The 22,237-nt window shown below is 37.7% G+C and overlaps 2 protein-coding genes and 1 long non-coding RNA gene across 5 annotated transcripts in view; 1 reads left to right on the plus strand and 2 right to left on the minus strand.

The window, feature by feature from the left end:
- plod2 (procollagen-lysine, 2-oxoglutarate 5-dioxygenase 2) overlaps window positions 1–2,355 on the minus strand; it is a 35,141-nt gene extending 32,786 nt beyond the window's left edge. For both annotated transcript variants that reach the window (XM_085468285.1, XM_085468284.1), the window contains exon 1: window positions 1,882–2,355. In XM_085468285.1, the coding sequence (XP_085324411.1) occupies window positions 1,882–1,981 (100 nt within the window). In that variant the 5' untranslated portion in view covers window positions 1,982–2,355. The remainder of the gene's footprint in view (window positions 1–1,881) is intronic.
- LOC146701889 (uncharacterized) lies at window positions 1,912–16,245 on the plus strand. The gene is made up of 4 exons (XR_014922252.1): window positions 1,912–1,972; window positions 3,482–3,641; window positions 5,830–5,957; window positions 15,854–16,245. It is a non-coding gene; the product is annotated as an uncharacterized LOC146701889 (long non-coding RNA).
- On the minus strand, window positions 11,494–18,485 carry LOC146701890 (phospholipid scramblase 1). 2 transcript variants are annotated; one of them, XM_085468287.1, is made up of 7 exons: window positions 18,422–18,485; window positions 17,682–17,775; window positions 15,316–15,358; window positions 14,997–15,217; window positions 14,663–14,824; window positions 13,993–14,154; window positions 11,494–13,600 (listed from the first exon to the last, which is right to left on the minus strand). In XM_085468287.1, exons 2-7 carry the CDS (start codon window positions 17,748–17,750, stop codon window positions 13,571–13,573), a joined length of 687 nt encoding a protein of 228 aa, XP_085324413.1. In that variant the 5' UTR covers window positions 17,751–17,775; window positions 18,422–18,485; the 3' UTR covers window positions 11,494–13,570. The 2 variants fall into 2 exon arrangements, with proteins under 2 accessions (XP_085324413.1, XP_085324412.1); XM_085468286.1 differs by lacking the exon at window positions 18,422–18,485 and adding an exon at window positions 18,031–18,398.
- Between the last annotated feature and the right edge of the window lie 3,752 nt (window positions 18,486–22,237).

Here is a 22,237-nt window from a genome sequence, read left to right on the forward strand (position 1 = left end):
AAACAGCCATGTCCGTTGTTCACCATGAGTGGCCAGGTGCACACTGGTGAGAAATGGGCAGAGCTGTAAATTCCTCCTCTTCTACTGAACCCTTTTCAGTGCTAAATCACACCGTTTGCATCTTGTGCTACAACCAGTGTTTAACGAACACCTAGGGACTTAGGGTCCTTTCATTGGTGCCTTATTAGCTACCATTTCTACTTTTACTTAAACAGTGGTGACACCTTGTTCTTTCATAGCAGCATGTGATTTGAAGTTGTTCTAATGAAACATATTTATGTCCACCTGGCAAACACACAACTACCAAGGTGTTTCTCTGGAAATGTTGCCTTTCTGCAAAATACTCATCGAGTTGATGCCAAGCAGAACAAATGTTTCTCATGGCCTTTTCTTCCATCTAATGCATGCCTGGAAATGGGTGACTGTGTATTAAACACTTAATTGCCCCCAAATGGAGTTACTTTATACTTTTCTGATGTTCTTCAGATGCTTAAAAGAAAGTCTTGCAATCATCCACTACCATGTACTGAATCTTTAACGTAGAACTACCCAAAACTAAAACAGCTTTGAATTCCCTCCTAGTTCTTTTCATTTAATCACTTTAGTAAGCACCACCTTTATATACAATGTGTAAAATGAAATGTCCAGTGCTCTCATTTTAAATGACTTTATATGTAGAGTTTACAGTTTACGGGTTCAATTTTAATATTAGTCATGGTTTTTGAAAGTTTGCTCTCTGTCACAAATTTAGCCAACATATTGCATCAGTTTAGTGATCGAAGGCTTTCACAATAAAACATTATATCCCTTGTAAAGTTAATGTGGCTACTGTGTGGAAGGCGCTTGGTTAGTCCAGAGCAGATGACAAAACAAGCCTGTAGAGACTGAAAGCAGCTGTTGTGTCCTGATAGTCAAATCTCCCAGCTTTTCAAATGATCCCAGATGCATCATTTGAAAAGAATCAGATTTCCAGATTTAACTAAAACACAAGCCACAACATCTGCTTATGTTGTCTATAGGTTTTACAAGGTGCTCTGTGACTATGGAAGAAGTCATGCTAAACGGGAATAATATGAGGGTAATTTAGAGCAGTTTAACGACAGCTACGTGTTAGCAGAGGGTGGATTTCCCCCTCCCAAAGTCAATAAAAATGTGACACGATTTGCTTCAAGGAGCTTAGCCCTTTACATCAGAATAAAGCCTGTCTCAAGATCTGAGCAGTGTTTGGCTCTGTTCCATAAACCTTAAATTATAACACGTTTACAGGCGTTTCTCTGTATCTCAATCACATAATTGCTTGTTTTCTGTATAATAAATAAATTAATAAATAAAATGATATACTCGGGGATTTCACTAGGATCTAGGTTGAGTCAATAACGATTTGAATGTTTAGTCTTAATGCAGAGTAAGGGGAAACTAGTGAAATCATCAAAGACTCGCCCGCAATTGGTTAGTTATTTCTCGCAGTGAAATTTACAGCCTGACATCTTTATGAAAAGCCAGCGCTGTGTGCAGCCAAACAAATAAAAACAGGATTGTGAGAAACCGCAGACGACTCTTCTGTCAAGCAACATCATGTAATTTTACGTTCCGACATATGTCGCGCTAGACATATTCACTTTCCCACACAGGGAGCCGCAGGCAGGCAACCTGCGTCTCATGTAGACATCATGTAACCGGAAATTACAGCCAGAAAAATAACCTACACAACTTCGTATTTGCACAGTTGGCATGACAACTCAGACGCAGGAAAATACAGCAACATGTAAACGCAGTAAAATGTGATGTAGCCAGTGGCGGTGTCAAAGTAGCCATATTTGCCAGTATCTAAACAAGAAGTGAAAGTTTTTGTTTTGTTTTGTTTTTTTAATCGTTTCTTACCTTTAGGAATTGGCACAGGGGCTTGAGGAACATCATTGGACAAGACAGAAGTTGCAAACTTGATCGAGGATGAAATCACTAAAACCATGAGGTATTCCATCTCTGCTATAGTGCGTGCTCCAGGTCAGAGAGCTGGGATATTAACTCCCAGCCCGGCAGCAGTGGTCAAGATCAGCCCAGGAGGCTCGTACTATTGGCTCTCGCGATAATACAATTAATAAGGGAGGATTTAGGAAAAAAAAATCAACGAGTAGTGTGATTTCTGGTTGGGAGCCTGTAACTATTCTTTTAGCTCTAGGGAGCTGTCGTATAAGTGCTACAATTCAGGGAAATTAAATAGCAACAGGCGTGGTTCCTTAATTGCAGCTGCAGCTTGAGTTCCCGGTAAAGCCTATGAAGTGAGACGGTGCAGAGGAAAAGATAACGGTATTCATTCACCCCTGGCACAGGGACGTCCTACGCGAAAAGTGTGAGTAAGCGCAGCTGTATTTGAACCCCGCACCCCGTCGGCTGTTAACTGTCCCCTCCCCCCTGAGCACATGGCATCTGGTTGACCAATACTGCTCCCCTTCTGCAGGGAAGTTGAAACAGTTCATTAGTGTAAAAAATATATATATATATATAAAAGTCCGTTTCCAGAAATTACTTTCCTTTATAACTATAATAAAAAATAAGTTTTACTTATTTTATTTATTTATTATTTATTATCTCAACTTCTTGTTTTCTTTCTTACTTTCTTGCATATTTCTCACACTTAGACGTTTCAGATGGTCAAAAAACAAAAATAATAATACATTATTAGGATATCATTAGACAAAGAAAACCAGACAAAGCTGTTTGTTTGTTTGCATCATTATTTCAATATTCAAGGGAAAAAATGCTATACAGACTTATCTGATGCTTATTTTAAATTATTTAACAGTGATTAACCACATTTTTCGGGAGAAAAACACAGAACAATGTCTAAATAACTGACCTCTGTTGAGGTCAGTTATTATGATTCAGTAATAAGAAATAGACTGGCCAAAAACAACATCCACAGGGAGAGTTTCAAAGCCAAAACCACTGTGATTAAAAAGAACACAAAGGCTCATCTCATATTTCCCAAAAGAAAACTCTTGATGATCCCCAAGGCTTTTGAGAAAATATCCCGTGGAGTGAAAAGACAAAAGATTAATTTTTGGGGGGTTTGAGTCCAATTAGATTTGTCATAAAACTAATACCACATTTCATAAAATTAACATGAGAACAATCAGACATGGTGGTAGCAGTGTGGCTGAAGCTGCTTTGCTGCTTGCCATAAGTGATGAAACCAGGAATTCTGCACTCTACCAGAAAAGCAAAATCCTGAAGGAGACTGTTTGGCCATCAGTTTTTTTCCATTAGAGAAATTACAGTATGAGAAAGTTTTTCCTTTTTACTTACTTGAATAGTTAAATAATCCTTATAATTGAGTGTAAATAATTTGGTATTATAGCACAAGCTTGAGTTGAATACATATACGATTAGACATGTAAACTTATACAGTTAGAATGCGCAGCTTATGTGACAGTCCAGCTACGAGTAGGATAAAAGCTCTTCGTCCTTTCTGTCTTGGCAGGCTGCAGGCTCCCTGATGGCAGCACGGACAGCAGCCGGTTGTTGCTGGAATCCCATGCGATCTTCCTGGCTATGGATCATTTCATGTATATGTCCTGTTGGTTGAGTAGACCATCCTCCCAAGGACCAACTGGTCCCATCAAATGCAGATCCTCATCCAGGTGATGATATACAGTAGGGAATCCTGTAACATAATCGAGCCGATCGACATATATGAAGCAGCTATGCAATACTACACATGTTAGAGCTGCTGTATGCCCTCAACAAGAAGAAATGAAGGAGAAAGCAGAAACCAGATGATAAATCTGGCTTTCATTAACTGTCACATTGTATTTGTGTTTCCTTGTGTTTTAGTTGACACTGAAACTAATGCCTTCTGTGATTTGTGTCCCTGGTTCATTATTAAGAGTAACAGACTTGTCCCCCAGCTCAGACCATTTCTTCCTGGTAAACACTTTGCATGGCTGTTGTAATCACTGCCAGAAGATTGTTTTGCTTAATGACATCACCAGAATCGTGGTTTTAAATTTAGAGTGAGAACCTTTATTACTTCTTTCCAGTGAGGCCCTGATAGAACTATAAAATGTAGAGTCATGCCAGAAAGTTGGTATTGGATGTTTGACTTTGATTTCAGCTGTTCTCTTGTTTTTGTTTTTAATTTCTTCTTTTTTGGTAAGTCAGTGTGTAACTGACACTATAGCAAGCACTGGGCAGGCACGCTTGTTGAAATTAGTGTGTCATTAGTGTCATGAGAAAATTACCCCTTTAAATCTTGCTGTCTGTCTTGAATAGAAATACTTTCAACAACAGAGATTCCTCCTATTCGGAAACTCAAACTAACGCAGACCAAGTTATAACAGTAGAACAACCCTTGCTTTTGCACTTTTGCAAAAATTTCAGTCCAATCATTCACAGCCAAAAGAAGGATTAAAGCAATTTGACAGCTCAGCACCAAACATATAACTTATAACAGGGATTTTTGCCCTGTGGGTTTGTGAGGGAACTCTCTGCAGCTGGAAAATAAAAGTGTTTGTGGTGCAAAACCTAATGTTTTCTTTTGGAAGCTTGTGACAGGAATATGCTACAACCATTGCTTCAGTTCACTGACTAAATATCCATTAGATATCTGAAAAAGCTAATGTAATGTTCTTTAGATTTGATTACACCCTGACAAAAATGTCCAGAAGTCATACAGGGTATTTCATTTTCTGCCAGAGACAGTAATTGGAAATGTGACATACCATAGAGCTGCAAAAAAAGCAGGAGGCCATCTATAGAGTTTTGTCTGCACTGAAGATTGAAGTAATGACATGTCAAGAGTCCACGGTGGTGGCAGTAGCACTGTTGACAAGTTTAAACATTGGGTATGTGGTGTGGGTGAGAAAATTGCATTTAATTACACAAAAATGGGCAAGTGCAGGGTACAGAAACTGGGAGATGGCTGCGGTGACGGGGGTAATGGCAGAGACGCCATTAGCTCATCGTTGCAACAAGACACACCTGGACCTCATTATCCCCACTCTATCTGCCTGCGTATCAGGGGATACTTGGAGACTTTGGATGGCAACACGGTTAAATACAGCTGTTTATCAACCTTTAAAAGGAATGCCGGCTGTTTGAAAGTTTCCTGCAGCACAGGTGGTGTGTTCTTAAGCCCGCCTTTTAATTTAAGCTCATTTTTGTGGAAAACAAGAACACACAAGCCTCCAGCATTCACTGTCACTTGAAGTGAGTAAAAGGCTAAATAGTGTTGTAGCTCCCTGACGACAGCAGACCATCCTCTATTTTTGGCAGTGTTGTGGAGACAGTGGGTTTAAAAGCGCTGCTTAAATTTAATCAAGCTGCAAGAAGAAACAGATGATTCATTAGGGAGACAGGTCTCAAAGAAGATGCTCAATACTGAACAGAAAACAGCAAAAATGGCTTAAAAAGATGAGAGAAACAGGGACAATTGAAGACAAAACTGCTCATTAACTGGTAACTAACACAAACAATAGTGAGAATAAAATGTAAAGAATAATATATATTACTCATTTAATTCATGTCAGTGCAATAGTTTAGGAAATATATAAACCAGAATATTGACTATCTGTCAGTTGGCCCTGGATTTTGTTCTACTTTGTGCTCTATTTTTAACACAACCCTCTTTTTCTGGTATGGTTTTGCAATTGCACTGGTGAGTCACATATAACAGAAACCCATAAAGCATTCATGAGAACCCGCAACTGCACTGTGATTGTAAAAGAATGGGTTTTATTTTTATCCCAATGCTTTGATCACTTCACAGAAAGTGTAATTACTAGTCCAGATCAATGGAAAGAGTAAAACTCATTTTTCTTACTTCAGCAGGTCATCTTCCCGAGCACCCAGTACGTCACCACGTCATCGCCTGGCTCCTGTGGTCACATTTATGGGATTTTAGGGCTTCCATTGGCCCAGGGTGTGGCTGAGGGATTCCTCGAAGGAAGTGCTAGAAGGTAACACTGCATTTAATCTTAGACCAAAGACCTTTAAATAGCACAGCGTGCACATTTGTTATAGTCACAGAGTCTAGCTGCACAAGGGGAAAGGGTTTAGATATGGATTAATTCCCTCTTTACGTGGATGGCTTTGATCTTTCTGGTACAGAGAAGAATTCATGGTTCCAGTTACAGCAGAAGCAGGAGACCATCACACTACCACCACCGTGTTTCACTGCTGGTTTGATATTCTTTTAATGAAATGCTGTGTTAGTTCTACACCCTAACCCTTTTCGTAATCCATGGATGACATTTTTGCCCAGTCTCTTTCTTATTGTTAAATCATGAAAACTTTGACTGATTTTAACTAAAACAAATGAGGCATGCACTTCTTTACAGTATGTTCTGGGTTCTTTTGTGACCTCTTGGATGAGCTGTTGAGGTGATCTTGGAGTAATTTTGGTAGGCTAGCCACTCCTGGGAACCTTCCTCAGTGTTTTCTATTTGTGGATAATGGTTTTCTGACATCTCAAAGCTTTAGAAACATCTTTGTAACCCTTTACAAGCGGATAGATTTCAGTTACTTTGTTTCCCATTTGTTCTTTATTTATTTAGATCAGGGGTGGGGGAACTCCAGGCCTCGAGGGCCGGTGTCCTGCAGGTTTTAAATGTGTCCTTGATCCAACACAGCTGATTTAAATGGCTAAATTACCTCCTCGGCATGTCTTGAAGTTCTCCAGAGGCCTGGTAACAAACTAATCATTTGTTCAGGTGTGTTGACCCAGAGTGATATCTGAAACCTGCAGGACACCAGCCCTTGAGGCCTGAAGTTGCCCCACCCCTGATTTAGATCATGGTATGATCTGTTGCTTTTGAGATCTTTCAGCCTACTTCAGTTTCTCAGACAGTTTCTACTCAAGTGATTGAGATTTGACTTTCTCGTGTGACTTTCCACACTTAATTCAGGATTTAACAATGGGGCAATTACTTTTCCACACAGAGTGAGGTAGGTTTGGATAAGAACTGACACTAACATTCAATCATCTTTGTCTGATATTACAATATGTGTGATGATCTGAAACATTAAGTGTGACAGATCTGCAAAGAAATAAGAAATCAAGAAGCAGGCAAATACTTTTTCCACAGCTCTGTATATACATGTATTATAGTGTTGGTCTTAAAAAAATCTCTCTCAATTCTGATGGCAAAAGAGCCAAACGGGACAGGCGGCAAAAAAAAAAAAAAAAAATCTCTCTAAAACACAAATGTCTGTTTCATTTTTTGACTAGTTTGTCAAAAATCTTTCTTTCTTTTTTTATTTACAAATTAAAACAGCTTCTAAATCTTTTTTGTAAACAAGCTGTTTCTGATACACTTACCTTCATAGGCACGGGCAGTCTAAACTGACTCCAGTCCAGTCTAAACTGACTCCAGTCCAGTCTTTCTTATTTCAGTGTAAAAGCAAACAACCATCCCCCATTTTATACTTTACATCTGTTTTCTTCTACCCTTGTGGGTATATAGTGTTTTCTTAGGCTCCATTTGCACAGATGTTGCTTCAGCCATTTGTTTATCACCCTGGGTTTAAAATACAGATACCAGAAATTCCACTCTCTGTATACTGTTGGGAGACAATTGTAGTCACTGCAACACAGAGCAATCTGCGTTCCATTTTATTCTCAGAGCAGAACAGCAAATGTAATGAGAAAACGTGTTTTCTATTCCAGCTTGGGTTTCGCCGATTTATCACAATACTAATAGGATATGCTTATTGCATGCATGACAAATGCTAACAGATGTTAAAATGAATTTTAACATCTTTCAACATCATTAAAAATATGCAGAGTGATTACACCAAGCAGTTCAGTTAATATAAAATAATCAGCCAAACTTGTGAATCGATTACTACTATAATGCTGGCTTGTTGCTAGAGCTGAAGAATAAATTTGTTTCATATCACAGTTATGATTTCTAACAAAGGAAATCACAATCTGCAAATACAGTTTTAAAAGTATAGATTGTTAATACTTCATTCGAATTAATACGGTTATATTTTTGTAATGTTTGACAAATGTTTTTTGATCTGAGTTTGTATTTTTTCATTGCAACGTCAATATTGAACTACAGCTTGACTTCAAAAACCTTTTAATGTTGTAAATCACAAGTCAGGAATACAAATAATTCAGCCCATCTAGTTTCCCGAACCGACACGTCTGCTTAACCCACCACTGTTGTAGTATATTAAATATGTTTGACTCACAGATGTTTATTTTTTGTGTAACCAATTGTGTCATTTTTAAGTATATGTATTGCAAAATATTACACAGTTATCGAAAGCAAATGTGTTTAATTATAATGAAGTTTCAAATGTTTTGCACAAAACATTGTTGTTTTTCCAGAATGTTTTTCACAGTCTGGAACATGTCAGGCATCAAAATTGCCGCACCGACATCAGTGAGGTCATTCTGTGTGGTCTGAATATGTAATTCCTAACAAATGTGGAATGTTCCTTGGAAACATGATAGCTTATAGCAGTAACAGCAGTAACAACTCCAGTAAATTCTGTAATGTGTGCTCTTTTACAGTACATGTCAAAGGAGAGTGATTTTTTTCTAAGGAAGTCTTCTAAATCCTTGTTAAATTGAATTTGCAACAATAAAGGGATTGCTCCTCACAACAGATAGTAAAGTTCCCAGTGGTGTTGATTGAAATGTGGGGTCACAAAGAGTTCAAAGGTGACAGTTTTACACCTGGTGGTAATATTTGTAACAAGCTGTGGTGAAATGTTAGCTGTGTGTGTTACCATTTTTGCAGGCATCTACATAGCGCTACATTGTTAATCTCAAAAAACTGTTCCTCATTTTTCATGGTTGAAAACCAGGGTAAGTTTAAGTACAGAATTACAGTTGTCAGAAAAATTGATTATATTTAGTTATGTTAGTGAGGTTATGTACTTAAAAAGTTAGGTACACACTCTCTGTTTCCATAGGAATTAACAGGGTAATTAGCAGCCGTGTGCTGCTAATCAAATATACCTCATTAATTTGATGATGACCAAGTATGAGGACATCTATAAAAGCAGATGTTTTGTCAGTTTGCTGGTCTGGAGCATTCAGGTGTGTGCCACAATCTTCCAAAGACTAGACATCCCAGTAAATCCACGTCAAGTTCAGACTGTACAATACTCCGAAAAACTGCAGAGCTACACGTTGGACTCTACAGGCCTCAGTTAGCATATTAAATGTAAAAGTTCATTAAGCACAATTGGAGAAAGACTAAACAAATATGGTTTATCTGGAAGGGTTGCCAGAAGAAAGCCTCCACTCTCTAAAAATTACATGTCTTTGGAAAGTTGCTTTTGAACAAAGCTAAACACTGGAACAATTTGGAGATGTTTGATGCACACTGCCACATTTGGTGAAAACCAAACACAGCTCATACCAACTGTCACCTTAAAGTCACTAAAGTGACCATGAACTCCTCTGTATACCAAAGTATTCTAGAATAAAATGTGAGGTCATCTGTTTAACACCTAAAGCTTGGCCAAAACTGAGTTATGCAACATGACAATGATAGCCAAGAAAGCAACAAATCTACAGAATTACTAAAAAAGAAAAGAATCAAGGTGTTGCCCAGTAAATAGCCCAGTAAAGGTCCAGACCTTAACCTAATTAACATGCCAGTACCGTAAGAGCTGTACATAAACAAATGTCTGTAAAGTTCAATGAACTGAAGCAACACTGTAAAGAAGAGTGGGTCAAAATTTCTCCACAACAATGTGAGAGACTAATGAAGTCAAATAATCGTGCAGTCACAGTGTCTCTGTAGTGTATTGGTTTATACATCTGCCAAACCAATGAAGGATTCCTGATCCCTGATTCTTGTAGCAATCCCTTATGAACAGGAGACCAGCTAATAGTAGCTATACTGTATATGTATTTGTGTTAGAATGCTAAAGTTAGCATTCTAATATACAAAGACTGACTTGGCTTGTTTACACTGGCTTATACTGAGCTGCCATAGTGATGCCCCTGTAATATGGTGGACTAGTATTGCCTATATTTACTCATCTCCATCTTTGCTGTGGGTATTGGGCACTAGTTTGGGAGGTTTTTGTGTGTCACAATTGCTGTGAACAAGTGGTTGTTATGGGGTTGGATTCATTGAAGGCAGTTTATTTGATTGTACTGATACTCTGGTCTATTTATACCCAATACAATGCTGTGATATTTTGTTTCTCTGTGCCTACTATGTGACACAGCCTAAAGGCAGAGTTGGTTTACTGAGGCTAGAGTGATTATCAGCCCTTTACTTACAGGGCGTTGGGTCTTGGAGGACAACTGTTGTTTCCTGTTAAAGTTGTCACCATAGTGAAGTGTGGCATAGCTTGAACTGTGTGTTGTATCCCTTTTGCAAGTGGGACACTGGACTATTTTGTCCCTTCACTTTTATGATCAGTGTACTAATAAATTATCTTTTAGAATTTTATTGGTTGTCATCTTTTGCCCACGGCTGAGAAGGTTGGTCAGATCTAGAATCTGTGTGTGTGTTACAGCCCTTTCATAAACCCTTTAATAAAAGAATGGATGTCACTTGAAGCCTAGAAGAGCTAGGCTTACTTGCACATACAGAAAATGTGACTTGCTCTATCATAGACATCGCCCGTCCACAACAATCTGACCATCTATCCACCTCAGTACTACTGCAAATATAACCACTGCCATACCTATGTCATGAGAAGAATTTTATTTGATGATCAGAAAAAAAGGAAAAAATGGCATGAAGTGTTATTTTTAATCACATCCTCCCTCCTCCACGTGCACTCCTCCACACTATTTTCCAACCACAGCTTAATTATCTGTACCACTCAGAGAAGTAGGACATCATGTATTCCGGAAAATATTGCCATATAACATGAAAACCATCTGCACCACAAAAATAGCTGAAACTTGATATTTGCCATGATTCACACATATCCTTAAGTATAATACAAACCCTATATATAAGAGAAATTTGCCCTTAAATAGTTACCTTATAAGGAAGCTCTTAATATAACTTAGTAATGATAATTTTCATAAACACCAGGCTCATCAAAAGATACGAGTATTTTCACAGCAGATAATTTTTCCATTGAATAAATGTCATAACAAAAGGTGCTGTTGTTGAAAAGGCTGTTGTAAATGAGAATTACTTGGACTTATCCAATGAAGGTTTGCAGCTTATTTCAGAAGGGAGAAAATGAATAGTTTTCGTTTCCCTCTTCATTCTGCACCTCAGATCAGGTTTTTCCATTTAAAATTCAACATTCAGAAACATTAACAAAGATGTTTTAAGGAAACCGATGAAAGACCAGATGAAGGTGGTTACCAAGCACAGTGCCTTTACATAACCGTTTACAAGGTCTGAGCATTGTTATTAAACATATTGAAATGACTATAACAAAGAAGTTCATTCATAGTACTAAAGTTGAACTTTTTCACTATCAGTGGTTGTTAATGGTCAGTTTCTACTCATTTTAGTATTGAAATCAAAAGAACATCACACATCACGGTTCTTTTTATTTTTTATTGATGTTTTTCCATGGACTATTTGCACAATCTAAGCGTAGCTCATTTCCATTCATTGCGTGACTAAACAGTTTATCAGTTTACAGTAATAGTGCAAAAGTAGAAGAATAAGGACTCTAACTGTTTTTGTTATATAACTGACTGAAAATAGCAAAGTTCCCTTTTTTAAGATCACATTCTGGCTGAATTTTTTGGCGTTTAAACACAATCAAAGAGCCTTCAGAGGATCTAGCACCAGCATCTTATACTACTACTGTATTATAAGAAAAGGAAAGGCCCATGCTAGTGGCGAGAATGGGATTGGATTTTATTTCAACTGAGTATTATCTTAACCAACTGTATGCAAAGAAAAAAAAACAGACTTCATAAAAGACATCTATTAAGTTTTTATTTAGGTTTCGCATAATTAAGGGGTTTAAAAAATTATGTTTATAAAGAGAGAAATATATCCACTTATGGCTATTCTAAAAACAAGTGTCAATACATTAAAGGCAGAATAAAACACTCTGGACACCAAAAAAAAATGTAAGTTTACACCAGTAATATTATCTCTTCCAACTGGCAGTATATAGTACTTTTACAAAAATAAAAGCTTAAGTATTAATATGTAAAAATGGCTTATGATGGAGGCTAATTTTTCAGGTTTGTAAAGTCACAGATTACACAGTCATGGTGAAAAAAATATTTCACAAAGAATGTTTGACACATAACGCCTTTGCTACAATACTTTATACCACCCCTAATCACACCGATTGCCACAATTAATATGTATTATAATTTTAAATTGAAGTATGGTGAAAGAGTACCAATGTTCATTTTCTGCAAAATATTACTCTATTGTACTGGAAACTACAATATTGTGATACATGTAAAACTGTCATATAGGATATTAATGTAAAAGGTAAACATAATCAAAATTAAATGTAATATAAAAGAAAATGGAAGCAATATATGGATATTAAAATCATATAATGTACAAAATGATTTAAGAAAACAAACCAGTGAACGCTTTATGTTCATAGTATCAGGTGCAGGTGTGTAACGTCCAGAGCCAGTAGTGACCAACACTGTAATACAGTAGTAGCATGCATTTCAACCTGAGTTTATCAAAAAAATATACAATGTCATCAGATACTAATAACATTAGCAAGTATTTATATCGTTCATCTGGGCTGCTTATTCTTAAATGAATATCTAGCTCCCTCTAGTGGGGAAGACAAGAACAGTATGTCAAGCTTATAGCACATCCTTTCTACTTCCCACCCACCCTTTCCTTTAAAAAAAAAAACTGTGGAAAAAAATATTTTATGGTATTATAACTTCTGTTCACAGACAAGTACAATCATAGCTCACAGACACACAAACACTTGTTCAAAGCAGTGCGCACAGACATCGCTATGTGTGGCAAATGACCAAAACATAAAGCAATAAAAAACAGGGCACTGGATATCAGAACTACAGATAACTGAATTAAACGAGTTCCTTAGTTCTCACACAGTAGATACAAGCAGAGTAGATTAAGTAAATTAGTATCTTTACTTGTAATGTGACCAAATTGCATATGAGGGTTTCATACTAATCATATTAACACCAAACCATTTTTTCCTACACCACTGTGCTCCGTTTTTGTTTCCTTGTATATAAATGTATCTTTACCCTAAACGTTATTTTGCAGTAATAGCAAAGTTTTTTCGGGGTTCCAGATTGACTTAATGGTCACAATGTAAAACACACAGCAAAAAATATATTAAAAAAAACATTTCCTTTAAATAATTACAAGATAATAATTATAATAATGAAATCTTCATGAACACTGGCTAAACTAAAACTGCATTTTGCACTTTCAGCCCAATGACATGATTTTGCAACAAACCTGAGCAGCTAAGACTAAAACAAACCTTCTATTTCTTTGTTCATGCAAAGTGTTGACGTTGAGGTACCATTTGGTACTTTCTTTAAACTATTCCTTTGAAGGCTGTTCGATGTTAGGGCATTTGGGACTAATCATCATGGCTTTGAGGCCTCGTTCTTCTTGCAGAGGTACAAGGAAATGCGGTTTGGCTCCTAGTTAGTTGACTCAAAGAACATGAAATCCTGTATGCAAAATAAGGAAAAAGAAAGCGTTCATAAAAATGTTTAAAAATGTAACGATGTAATGCTTAATCGTCTGTTAAAATGCATCAGCCAAAGCATATATAAAATTTGTACTGCCAATTTTCTAGAAAAGTAAAAACATATTGAAAGAATTTAGCAAACTCTGTTTTCTATTAGTTGAAATTCAGGTGATTCTAAACCACATTTCCCACTAAATGAGGGCAAAGTTACACATTAAGTCAGTCGGTCAGCTGCTGGTTGACTGTGTTGAAAATTACACCTAATCTGCAGCTCAAGAACTCTAAAATTATATCCTTTACAAAGCCTTAACATGACAGGTTAATACATCATATAATCATTTTGATTAAAAGGTAAGTGAAGGTTGAACTTACAATGAGAAAACATGCGCCGATCATCACAGCCTTGATTTTCACATCCAGATCCATGGGAAACTGGATACCAAAGTTGTCTGAATCTGTGAATGCCTCCCTAAGAAGCCCTGTCCACTGCTTACTGATTTTCCCAATCTTGCTGACTTCATCGATTGTTAAAATCTGTGGAAAGAGTTGCATAAGAAAACAGATTGTGCACATGTGTTGCATTAGCGTAAAGGTCATTCCCTGGACTTGTTTGGTTTTACTGGAACAGGATCATCGAACAGCTCATAATTCGATTTTGTTTTTTGCCCGCTGCCACTGAAATCTGAGATTTGTACGCTCCATAATGAGTTCAAAGCAGCTAGGGGATGGTAATATCATGCTTCAGTTACCCTTTCTTTGGATCTGGCAAAAGGCCTGTATCACTGACCCAAATCCCCTTCACAGCTCAATCTAATAAAACTAGCTGAGCCATGGAACAAAGCCTACACTATGCCACACAAGAGCATGCCCTGTGCAGTGGCTTCATTCAAGCCATGGGCTTGTGTTACTGGAAACACATTTCTCGCTTCAGAGCACGAGGAGGCTTCCTTTAAAAAAATAATGTCCAGTGGGTGTGAATGTAACCATGTCATGTTGTGTTTTCACAAATTTCACAGATTTCTCTGTGTTTGGGTAAACCCACCTCAAAGTCAACATCTGGAAGGCAGCTCCATCCGCAGAAAGGCCCATGAATTTTCAGTACAGGTTCGTTGTGTTCGTTAGCAACAATAAATTTAGGGGAGAAGGGATGCCACTGTTGTATCACATAGCCCACTGTGTTGCCGGGGGGAGCCTGCACCTCCAGCTGAATGAAGCGTTATTAAAGAACAGTTTCATTTCTAGTCAGCTTTTAAAAAATACATGTAAAAATCACAGATGTGGTGCAAGGTGTAAACAATGAGTGATTTGGTGATCAAAGGGAAATACTGTAATTTAACATATACAAAGAGGATGTCTCTAAACGTAGTTACTCTCACCTCTTGTAGACAACAAGGGAAGAAGCATGACATGCACTTAAGTGGTCTGGTGACAGTGATGATTTCTTGTCCAAAATTGTCAAGGATGTGGATGGTGAAGGAGCGCAGGGGACCGCAACACTGTCGACTCAGACAGTCGTTCTCCTCGACAGCGTAGAAGACGTTCTGGCCCATGACATTACGAACTTCATACTTATTATTGCTTTCAAAACCAATAAGAGCTGCATGGATTTAAAAAAAAAAAAAAAAAAAACACTGAACAACTGTCGCTAAAGACATCCTTAAAATATGCATGTAGTAAACTATTTACGTACTATACCTTCAATCAACTCAACTTTCTGTTTGATGAGCAGCTGATCTACCTAGAAAACCACATAAGCAATGTTATTTTTTTATGTAACACTTGAGAGGAGCAGCTGTTGGTGGCGTAGTGTTATATATGCTGGCATAAACATAAATAACAGGTGCTGTATTATTTCTCCCTCTCCTCACTGCCACCCAGTCACAGGAAACAGCCCCCCCTCCCTGAGCCTGGTTCCAGGGGCGGATCTACTGTGGTGGCCTGGGGTGGCATGTGCCACCCTAAAATAATCTTTTCCCACCTCTAGTACCACCCAAGATTTGCATATGACAGTTGTTTATTAAAATAATCTATCATTAACACTTTGAGCCTAGCTTCAATTAGCATTGAATATCAATTCTAAAATGAAATATACTGTATAATCCCCCCCCCTCATTAAAAATGGTTCAGCCCCTAAACCAAAATGGCTTTGTTTCTTGTTGTCAGAAGCAACCCACGGCACATTTTTGACGTTTTGTGTAAATTTAGGCGTGTAACAATTTGATTATTTGCTTAGGCTGCTGCCCCCGCGACCTGGCCCCGGACAAAGCGGATGAAGATGGATGGATGGATGGACAATTTGATTATTTCTAATAAGAAGAGTGAAGAAATTTCTAACTGATCCATGTCATGTTGTGTACTTTTCTGGATTGTATACTTATTGGTCTAAGAAAGATACAGATTATGTTTATATGAAACATGTGTATACTTACTGCATTTAATGTATTTATCCATATATAGTACATATTATAGAAGGTAACACCTGCATATGTGTAAAGAAATGGCTTTGATTTTGCCACCTAATCTGATTTCCATGCCACCCTCATGCAACTCTAAGAAAACGTTTCTACATCTGACCCTGCCTGGTTCTGCCAGAGGTTTCTTCCTATTAAAAGGAGTTTTTCTTCCTGCTGTTGCCAGGTGATTGCTTATAGGGGGTTGTGTTATTTTGGGGGAGTTCTCTTCACTATTTTAGGGTTTTTACTTTACTATTAAATTGCCTTGACTCAACTGTTGATGTGATTTGGGACTATAAAAATAACAGTGAAACAGTTCGTTTCACTGTTATATTTATAGTTCATTGTTTTAATGAGTAGCCCTGGATCTCAGATAGAAATAATCAATAGAATAGAAGAATTATAGCCCTGGATCAATACATTCCCCCCGAATTATGATAACTCTTATCAAAAATGGTAGTAGGGTATTTTTCTCCCCTCTTTGGGTCATTCAAGCAGCAGATAAACTTCAAATCACTTGGCACACACTCATTTTATGAGAGCGAGGCCAGAAGAGACAGAGGGAGCGTTCCCATTACTGTGTTTGTCACTTTTGGCCTCTGGTGGTAACTAAGCTGGAACGTAAGAAGCTTTTTCTAAAACAAAAAAAGGATGAAGGCAATGAGGCGCAGGCGAGGCCAGAGGGATCAGAGAAAAGAGTTGTTGCTATGGCAGCAGAGTAAGGATGTGAGAGCCACTGCCTCATCTACAAACTTTTGCTAGCCAGTTAATCTAGACAAGTTTTGTCACTGTTCAAATTTGTCAAACTTTAAATGGAGCTCTAGAAGCTGAGCAAAGCAGTGGGAACAAACAGTCTAGCATATGAGTACCAATCTATCTCTGATGACTTGATTTTTTTTGTTCTGAAAGACAGCCTTTGATTGGATCAGAACAGCCCGGTCTCACATCTTTTACTAATTATAACAACTTACCCTCTGGAATAAACACATGCAGAGCATCTCACTTTATTTTAAGTGGATCAATATACTTTTACCATGGACTTCATTATGTTCTTCTCAACTTTAATGAATGGACCTAAAGCTGCAAGGAATGAAGAAAAAGACTGGTGGCTTCAACTAACTAGCAACTCTTTCCAACAGAGCTTATTCACAGGGCAGATGTTGACTTATCACAGCAAGCAAAAGTGTCACTATTAACAACAAGTGTAACAAGTGTAGCTTGCACAGAATTCAGTCACTTTTTCTTTAATTTTTCACACTCTCCTACTGTAACATGTCTGAATGCCTGTGTGAACATCAGTGGTGATCATTATATGTAGGGTTGTTAGTTACGTCAGTTTGGTTAAGCATTCAATTTAAGCTATTTAATTTAGAGGAAATATTGTCAATGCTACACAGCATTTTAATCTATGTAGTCACAAAGGATGAGTAAGTCAGGGTATGTTTCCATAGTTTTCACTGCTATGTGATTTTCTGCTGTGTCAGGTGGCTATTTAATATTAGGAACCAGAAGGAAGGTAATATTGCTCATTATGTCTGGCCTTGAGCATCAATTTAGACTTTTGGCTATGCAGATTGCTCCATTTAGAGTCACTTGTACTTTACCAACCTGCGTCAGGTACTCTAATCCTGGGGGACAGCCTGGTATTCCCGGGCTGGGCACAGCATACATGTTCATACCGTCCAGAGGGAGTTGATGAGACCTGTTGATGAAAAGTGTTTAAAACTGAGAAATGGCGCCATCTTCTGCTTATGTATAATCACAGTCGTGAACAAATGCTGCTAAACCGAAGCAAATGGACAACGATCCGTATATTTTCGACATCTATCTAGTATTTTGAGGTCGATAGAAGAGCCTGGGGGCATCGTTGTGCTCTCTAAGGTCCAGTATATGCTTTTTGTTAACCAACAGCGATGTAGTTATAGTCCAGAGCGTGGGGGAGCGGCTGCAGACCTACATGGTGGGCGACACAGACATTCTTGGTTGGTTCTGGAAGTGACGAGCTTCTGACGGGGAGACACCAGCTGGAGAAATCCTCTTAGTCCGTTTGTTTACACATAAGACTGCGGGCCTAAAGCCCGTGTGAGCCACACTAACCGTATTCAAGCAAGCAGAGCGAGTCAGCGCAGATTTATGTGACCGATCGCGTTAAATATGTTTACTACCCGTGAATGTTTCGTCAGCTGGTGCAGAGAGCGCACCCCGATCTGCCTACTTTGGGATTCAGACAGAGCCAGTCGTTCAAAGCGACGCTCTACAATCAACACGAAAGTGTCTCTACACGCCCTCCGCAGTGCTAACTAGACGCGAGACACCCAGATGTTACAAGAGGGACAAAAAATACTCACCGATTTTAACCTGCTACTTAAAATAATAACGGGCCACTCCGGAACCAAACCAATGGAATAAAACTCGAATCTCATTGGTCGACGTGGTTGTACTTCCCATCTTCATGCACCAATGGCGATATGAGAGTATAGAAATGAACTCAGCAGAAGCAAATAGATTTGAGTAGAACTGAACAAAATAGAGCAAAATAAAAAAAGGAATAACTTGCACGATTAGAGCGTTTGCATTACACAAAAGCAAAAGCAAACCAAAAATAGATAAGTATAATTGAAAAAGCAAACATTAATAATTAATGCTATTTAATTTATTCATTCATTATGCACACGTTAGCAGCATATCGGTTTTCCTGGTATTTTCTTTTTCCATCCTCTTGATGTCACCATAAATACGAGGAAACGCAACTCTGTGAAACGGTTTCAAGTATATCCTGTGCATCTTGTTGTGGATTTTACAAAGCAGTCTACAATAAATTCGAGCAGTTAGGTTATTTACACCAATATTAATGGTGCCTTCATAGAAAGCAACCCTTGCCATGTATGGTAATCACATCGCATATGTGTGCTTTTGAACTGCCTGCTGATAACAAGCCGATAGTTTCTTCCGTCTTTAGCAAAACGCAAAAAGCAACCCCCCCCCCCCCCCCCAGATGTAAATATTTGATTTGTAAGAGTAACATGACAGTTTTCTACTTTGCCTCAATCCATATTATATTTTAAAAAAAAAAATACAACAGCCTTTCCGGATCTTGGTCATATATGTTAATTTCTTTGCATCATAAAGGTCAAACTTTTTTTGAATGCAGACAAAATATAATCAGTCACAACAGTTTATCAGACCTGATCTCACACAGTGATTTCTACTACAGAACGTTTTTTTTTTTTTTTTTACAATCCCTTGTTTATGTGCTTTGATTAAGCTCTCAGATGTTATTTTTGTGTCTTCCTGTGTTTTAGTGCTATGATGCAATTGTTGTTTGATAATAAAGTTAATAGTGCAATGTCCAGAGGACTTTCAGATGTTAAGACCATATGCTGCCTCCTAAGCATGGATGGCATTTATTAAAATTGTTTCCTTAAGGGTAAGTACCCTGCAGTATATCTGGCTTTAAACTCACTCATTTGGCATTAATACCCTGATTATCTGTCTTTGGCTTAACTCCTTCTATTTTGAAAAACATTTTTTTTATACTGAAAATCACTATACAGAAATAATTTTATATTATATATTCTTATTGTTATATTCTACTGAAACTGAGAAGTTGAGATGTTTTTGTTTTGGTCATGTGGTTGAAAGACATATGCTGAACATCACATTACATCACATCAATTCAATTTAAGTTGAAATTGATAATAATTTTTCCATTTGTGTTGTGTGGATTATTGGTAAGATTTCCTTTTTTTTTCATGACTACTAAAACAGTTAGTTGAAGGAAACGCACATGAACTCTAAAACATAAATTTAACATTTAAATTTATTTATTTTAAATAAACTAAATTAATTAAACTTAATTAAACTCTAATCTGCACACAAAATAGTAATAATGCATTACTGCACTGTACTGGATCACATTACATTTTTCAGTAATGTAACTCAATATTATGTCATTACTTGTGTTACAATGTTTCTTGTTATCTACATGCTGGGTGGATATAAAGAAAAGAAAAAAAAAATTTTCATTTTATTTTTCGCACACTTGCGCTGGAATCAGCTGATTTCATTTCCTGTTCCGGAGCAGGAAAATGGTGGAGCGGTTTACCACAGATAATTTAACATTAGTTTTAGTTTTGAATGATGGCAAAGTGTAAATCGTCCAGAACAGAAACAACTGCTTTATAGTCCTAACACAGCTTCTGCTCTTTGGAAGCACCTGCACAGACGGCATGCTAACACAAAGCTAGCCAAGAACCCAGAGTGATTTGAAAGGTGAGTGCATGCCCAGCCCAGGAGCCAGAGACTGATCTTTATCAGGTAACAAAGACAGTGATGAGCAGTCAGGCTTGAAGCCTGTTTGTGCCTGTTCATGTTTCTACAGTAACACTTAAATACTGTGGCATTTGTTTCTTTGAGCTGGTTTCATCTTTGCTTTTTGTTGTGGGTTTTGTGTTCATATGTAAACACTAAAAGAAAGATTCTATGTATTTTGGGGATTTGTGTTGGTGTGTGGGACTGAAGCACAAGGTTTATATTGCTAACTGGTAATCATGTGACAGTAATTAAGTAACATACTGAACTGCTTTTAGGGAAAGTAATGGTTAGTTTGTAATTCATCACTTTTTTATTGAGTGCCAACCCCAACACTGGCAATAGGCACATAAAGCTGGGTTGTATGGTCATGTCACCCAAGGCACTAACAATGATCATGGATAGTATGACAGAGGGATGGTGTGTTGACACCACTAGAGCTCTGAAGTTGTGGGATTTTGTTTCACAATTGGTATACGAGACACCGACCTGTGAAGGGAATCATCTTTACACCGTCTCAGCAGATTGAAGCAGCCTCATTGCATTCTGTTTAAGGGAGGTCTCACCTTACAGAGACCTCCCTTACATCAAGATAATTTGTTCCTTTCATGGCCAATCTTGAAGAATCTGTCTTGACTATAACTATGAACCAATAAATGTGGATCCAAGGTTATCAGTGTCAAACATGAACACAGATATGCTAAAGAATGGTTTTGGCTCCCGAATATTTTCAGTTTTAATGCTACCTTCAGGGATGAGCACTTGCCTCTGATTTGTTTGGTCTGACGTTTTTTCTGAAAACCTGGTTGCTTGTTTTCTGTGTGATGTAATCAATATCTGTATGTTGGATGGATGGATGGTTGGGTTGTCAACACGACAGAAGAGTTAGTACACTTTTAGCATACACACACACACACAATCAGTCATGGCTGCCACTCCCTGAGCCTGGTTCTGCCTGAGATTTTCTTCCTGTTTATAGGGAGTTTTTTGTTTCTACAGTTGCCAAGTGCTTGCTCAAAGGGGCATAGAACTTCTGAAATTCTGTTAAATTGAAAAGTAATGTGATTGTTAGCAATAAAAATTATAATGTCTGCAGAAAATTATTATTTAATCTCCCTAGAGGCCATAAAATGTGGAAACTGCATCATTTTTGTCATTTTCACGAAAGTCCATGTGCTCTTGGCATCCATAGAAGGCCCAAAATGTCCTCTCCTGACAGTGGAGCACAACTTTTATAGATTGAATAGAGTCAGACTATTGGTCTCAGACTGAGGTCCTTCACACAGGAGAAAGATGAATTGACTTATAACAGTTGTGTGAGTTGATTTGATCTCCCTGATTTAAGCTCTATTAGAATATCAAACTACTATGCATGAATTTGTTAAGTCCAAATAAGTCAGCCTTCATTTCCTTATACTGTATTTTACTATGATGGGTGCACTGTTTTGAAATATGTGCAGTATTGATGAAAATACAGTATATAAGGACAAAACAGACTTTATACAGTTCTAATAATTTTGCAAGTCAATATTTAGTATGGCCGCCTTTATTCATCAGCACAGCCTGCAATCTGTTAAGCAAGATTTGTTGTAATTTCTTTAAGTAGTCTTCAGGAATAGTTCGCCAGGCTTACTGGAGGACATTCAAAGCTCTTCTTTGGATGTTTCTTCCTTTTGTTCTGTTCTCTGTCAAGATGATCTCACACTGCTTCAATAATGTTGAGTTTTGTAGAGGGTAATCCATCACTGGCAGTGTTTAATTGTCTGTGCTTTTACTTAATTGGCACTGAGTCTGGGATCACAGTCATCCTTTACAGATAGTATTGCATGGTGTATCAAAATCTGATGGTTCTT

The sequence above is a fragment of the Copadichromis virginalis genome, linkage group LG9 (assembly GCF_057382275.1).
Source record: "Copadichromis virginalis isolate Kocher_CV1m ecotype Utaka linkage group LG9, C_Virginalis_male_GT1.1, whole genome shotgun sequence".
In the NCBI taxonomy this organism is placed as follows: Eukaryota; Metazoa; Chordata; class Actinopteri; order Cichliformes; family Cichlidae; genus Copadichromis; species Copadichromis virginalis.

Bases quoted from the DNA above. Each gene is read 5' to 3' on its own strand.
- LOC146701890 (XM_085468286.1), bottom strand. From the start codon at position 18,050: ATGTCTGTGTCGCCCACCAT. The intron at 15,359-17,681 runs GTTGGTAAAGTA...GTGGTTTTCTAG, and splicing joins GATTAGAGTACCTGACGCAG to GTAGATCAGCTGCTCATCAA. The intron at 13,601-13,992 runs GTAAGTTCAACC...TTTTGCATACAG, and splicing joins TCGGCGCATGTTTTCTCATT to GATTTCATGTTCTTTGAGTC.